This window comes from Sitodiplosis mosellana, unplaced genomic scaffold (genome assembly GCF_009176505.1).
Source record: "Sitodiplosis mosellana isolate CC-2019 unplaced genomic scaffold, AAFC_SMos_1.0 Smas_scaffold_1, whole genome shotgun sequence".
NCBI classification, from domain to species: domain Eukaryota; kingdom Metazoa; phylum Arthropoda; class Insecta; order Diptera; family Cecidomyiidae; genus Sitodiplosis; species Sitodiplosis mosellana.
In genome coordinates, this window is record NW_022595244.1 from 19,008,476 (window position 1) to 19,013,755 (window position 5,280).

The following is a 5,280-nucleotide window of genomic DNA, read 5'->3' on the forward strand; positions in this document are numbered from 1 at the left end:
GGCTATTTCCAGCAGCCCGTGTCAATGAATGTTCCTCGCGATATGCAATGAACACACATATTGTTTTCTCTTTAGTAACATTGTGAATTTCATTGAGGTTTTTTTTCTCCTTTTGTAATCTCTCGGTTTGTTGTAGCCAAAGAACACAATGGTTTCTCTTTTTAGTTCAAACAGTTCAAGCATTACATGCTTTTGCAATAAATTCATGAAAAAAAAAATATAATGACGAATCACGATTCCTACTCAGCAGACTTGTCGTCACACGCGTAGATGTAGCATTTCACTCTATTCAACGATTCTTTAGTTGCCGGAACATCGTCTATGTAGTGCACTCGATATTTAACGTGAAAATCTAAATTCTAATTTTCGGCAAGCCGAAGTATGATTTCGAAGAGTGTGCAGAATAAAACCCTATGAACAAAACAGAGATGATTTTTTTTTGCATTTCGAACACATAATTTGAAGCAAGGTATTTAACAAGAAAGAAAAATAGATTTTTTCGAAAATAAATTGAGACTCTCAATTTGAGAGTTTATATATTAGATTGTTTACGTTGTTTGTAATTTTCGAAAAATTGTTGTTGATTTTTCCGAAAATAAAGTTTCGTTTGCGCTCCTATTATACTTCGCTTCGTCGAGCGTGCAAATACATTGAAAGTAATTACCGAATGTAATTACCATTGGAACTTATTTGGCAAACAATATAGCGCAGTTTATATTATCCGCCTCATAATGTGCCCAATTTTGGTTTGAGTATGTCGCCGCCACTGTAGCAGCGCAACTGTAGTCGTGAACTGACCAATTTATTGCGAGTGGCAAAATACACTAAAAAAAAACATGAATTAATTTGAAAAAATTACTTTGTGGCATTTTTAATTTGCGAAATTATGTGAAACATTTATGAGAGCGAAAAAGCAATTTGGGCAAAGAAAGAGGATGAAAATGGCGAAAACGAAAAATTGGGCCATAGAAGCATTGGATTATACAGATAGATTAGTAAGGTTGCACTTGCACCATTAAAACATTCAGTCACGACGAAGGACCATTACGCGAGAGGCATCACAGTACTCCGAAAATTATGTGGAAACTGCACGCGAATAAACAGTGTGCTTAATTTGTTCTCGGTCTGTTTTCTCGTTTTATGAATTTTTCTTGTAATTACAGAAATGTACGATAATAATCCAAAAATAGCAACAACAACAAAAAAACCGCATGGCCCTTAATAACGTAAGCCAACATGACAATATCACATAATGGAGATTTTTATTGTATACAAAACACTTATAGATATCCATAGCATTGTCCGGTTCTCCTTCTACTGGCACACTCTCTCCGCTCTTCTTATCCTCGTGCTGCTGTGTTTGTATAAAGTCATTTCGAATGGAAACCCAGAGAGCTATTGAACAATCGTATGTTTGGGGAGAAAAAGAGCGCCCGTAAACGAATGACCATTGACCAGTTGTATGGAAACAAGTGTGCCAGACCCAGCAATTGTAATATAGTTAAATTGAGAATGTGTGTTACTGAAACATAGAAGAGGATAATGAATGAACGAGCCGTACAAGTATAACCAAATGAACAGAAACTATCCGGAGGTAAACCGATCGGACACCGAACGACACACACACACACACACACACACGAGAAAAATAAATACAAGGAAAAATCACCATAAATAAAACTGCTTTTAGCAAATAGCTGGATAATTAGTAAAAAAAAACTGCAACTTCCAAATGAAAACGCGACAACTCCTGAAATACACACACACACACACACACAAATCTCTCCGTGCATAACTGTGTGCCCCAGTAAGCAATTGAGAAAGATATATGACTGTATTCTTTTCTGCTCGAGCATCATAAACTCAAGCGCATATATATTGTTAGCAGCAGCATAGCACTAATCAGTTTGCACACTATTTGAATAAGCGCATTCATATAACACTTATTGCAACAGCGCACAAAAGAAGTCAAAAAAAAAAAATACCAACGCCAACGCTAACAACGATGGAAACCACTGCGTTTACTTTTGCATAGAATTATTGTAATAAAAAAAGGACCAACTATGCAAAAACTACATTTGAATATCAATATTTTTTTGCCATACACTTCGTATTTGGCAGTAGTTGGTGGTTGGCGGTTTTCAAACTACATCGCAAAATTACTTGGCCACTCTTTTTGCAATACTTTTTTTGTGTTCGTTCTTCTTTTATGTGCTCTCATAATAATTTATCCATCGGATTTGCGGTCTGTGAAATTAAAGTTAAAAATGCATTTTTTTTCAATCTACACAGACACGTAGTCGGGCATGTTTTGCTGATGCATTTATTTTTTTTTATGTTATGAACAATATTTTCATTGAATATAAAGGCTTTCTAAATGAATTCTGGCCCGGTTTCGATGGGAAGCACATCTTTTTTCATACTCGTGTCATTTACACGTTTGTAGCCAGCAGAGATGATTTACTAACTAATGACAAAGATAAATTTTTCACAACATTCAAATATCCAGGCAGATTTTTAATCATTTTGACGATTCAGTATATTTTGTTGAGCTAGCATTCGTTTTTTAGCCAAATTTCGTTTTTGAAGATTGCACGTCAGGCGAATGGTGGCAAAATAAATGATTTCGACGACACTCAAAAGAGAAATACCCATGAATAAGCTTAGGATACCGCCAACTGTGCCCATAAAATCCATCGTACCATACAATTCCGACCGAAGCGATGCAAAATACTGTTGATCCTTGAATAAAACCGTAATTTTTATGATTCTAAATCCAGTCGGCACAAAATTTTTGAGTGGTTTCAATTCAATTCTCGACATCGATATCTCCGCATCGTACGTGATTGACTGACAGTCTGGCAAACATTTAGTTGTTAAGTTTGCATTGTGAAGTGAGTTTTCTACGACTTCGACACATTTGTACTCTGTATAATAGCTGCAGACTTTGGTGCTGTTTAGACGAGGCATCCAGAAGAGAACACAACCACAAATTTTGTTTGTTTGCAATGCCAATGTATCGACAAAGCAGTTACGCTGCGTGTATCGCTTGAAAAAGACTAGATTGTGTTCATTTTCGGCGATGCATTTCCGCTGCTCTTGGCTGTAGTTTTTAATTAAACTCGGTGATGTCATCATTAAATTGGCCTTCACCGAGATGCGAACATCGCTGTCATAAGCCGCGTGATAGAAATTTTTCTTTAATCGAGGCACTTCTTCTGCAGAATGAATCCAGATTTTAAAACCTTCCAGCATATCACTACATAAATAGTCGTGCTCAGTTATTGGCACAAACATTCTTAAGCCCAAACCTTAAATCAAAAAATCCAAAAATCTAGCACACACACACATCAAAATTTAGCAAATATTAAACAACGTTAATCCAAACCTTTTCCTGCATTCCGCATTTTATAAGGATATGACAAGTTCCGAAGCTCTTGTGTTCCATTTATACTAAAATCTTTCAAATGCCAGTAAGATACTTGGAAACCGTTCACTTTCGGAAAATCATCGGCCAATAAATCGACGTTGTAAATTTCGTCCGTACTCATTTGATTGAATGTATAGCAAAGTCCGGCATCGGTTAAAATTTTATGGAATAATAATGTGCAATTAAACTCCTGTTCAGCGGATAAAGTACAGTGATGCTTATCCTGGAATAAATTAGGTGCGAGCTCTTCCAAATATGGCTCAATATTTCGATCAATCGTATAATTTTTGTATTTGATGTATTCGCCTAAAAAGTACGGTGGATAATGGCAAATATTTGCCAGCGAATGAACTCTTTGAATGGTTTCAGCGTCCAAGTCGAGGTTGGTGAAATTTTCTTGTGACAATTGGTTACGAATCCGCGAGTAATTTAGAACAGATGAATTGACCATTAAATCGTTACAAATGGTAACTGTAGGAAACGGTATATCAGAGACTGGAGTTGCTTCGTCGTTGAAAGAAATTATCACTGGACTCAGTTTCCACTTCCACCAAGCTTGGAATATAAATCCAGCACACAAAAACACCGACACCGAAACGGTCACAATCCACCTTTGTAATATAGAAAAACAAGAAGAAATATTTCATGACCATTATTTGGTTGATTTTTGCCAAAATTATATTTTATCACCAAATCCTTTCCGACCAATGTCGCCTCTTTTCACCCAAGTAACGAACTCCATGAACTGTACTTGTTTCGCTATACTCAGAAAACACCTTCCAAACTGCATGGATTGGCCGACCATAGCGGCTCTGTCGTCTGATTTTAACAACCCGTCGTGCAACATTGCCAAAGGAATGCCTATCCGCTTTTCTTGAATCATTCATTTTGAAGTCTTGAAAAAAAAAAATAACTTAGTTGATTTAATTCGATTTATGAACGACAAACTATAATAAATTAACCAGAGAGAACCTGCCGACAACTCCTACTTATGACACGAACAGAAACAGAATGAGGCTACCCATCTTTTGGTAGAGACAATTTATTGCAATTGTAAAATGACGCCCTAAAATGATATCATTTGGCAAACATGAAAAAAAAAAACAACATTGATGAATACTAGTTCGAACTAATATGCTCTTCAGTTAATCATGTACGTTAAGCTAATTATTAATTTCACGGGTGCAGTTTTATCATTCAAGCTAATTAATTGCGGCGTTTAATTGGAATTAAATTACTTATTGATGATACGCCATTGTAGCATATTTTTCTATTTGAAAATTCTCATGATAGCGGTAGAAAAATTGAACAAACACGTGTGTTTTCAGTGTTACCAATGGTGATATATATAATTATGTACGTATATATGTATATTGTAGCAATAACGCATAGTTGAACGTTTTCTATATTATGAATTCCTTTATTTAAAACCATATGTAATGTTCGTGTTTACATTTTACAACAAGGATTATTCTAATGTTCGATGCATCTTTTTTTTCGATTTTATAAATATATTCCAAATTCCTATGAATGAAAATATTTCAAATACACAAATATACGGTTATAGGACCACAAATATCAAACACATTTGTCTTAAAACCAATAAAACTGCATGCATTAAATTGCAAATGGAATAATAAATTATTCCGTTACGCCTCTTCCAATTCCTGTTGCGCTGGTACAATCGATTTGTTTCGCACATTTCGTTTGTATAGATTGCAAGCGAGACGAAATGTGGCAAAATAAATGATTTCGATGATGCTCAAAATGGAGATGCCCATAAATAAATTCAATATACCACCGCAGGCCGCTGTGAAATCGATCAAATCCATTTTCCCGTACAATTCCGA

General features: G+C 35.5%; 1 protein-coding gene across 1 annotated transcript; it reads right to left on the bottom strand.

Moving 5' to 3' along the window:
* Positions 1 to 2,377: 2,377 nt before the first annotated feature.
* Positions 2,378 to 3,302, bottom strand: LOC129569180 (pickpocket protein 28-like). The gene has a single exon (XM_055447787.1). The coding sequence runs from the start codon at positions 3,295 to 3,297 to the stop codon at positions 2,518 to 2,520; it is 780 nt and encodes a 259-aa protein (XP_055303762.1). The 5' UTR covers positions 3,298 to 3,302; the 3' UTR covers positions 2,378 to 2,517.
* Positions 3,303 to 5,280: the final 1,978 nt, after the last annotated feature.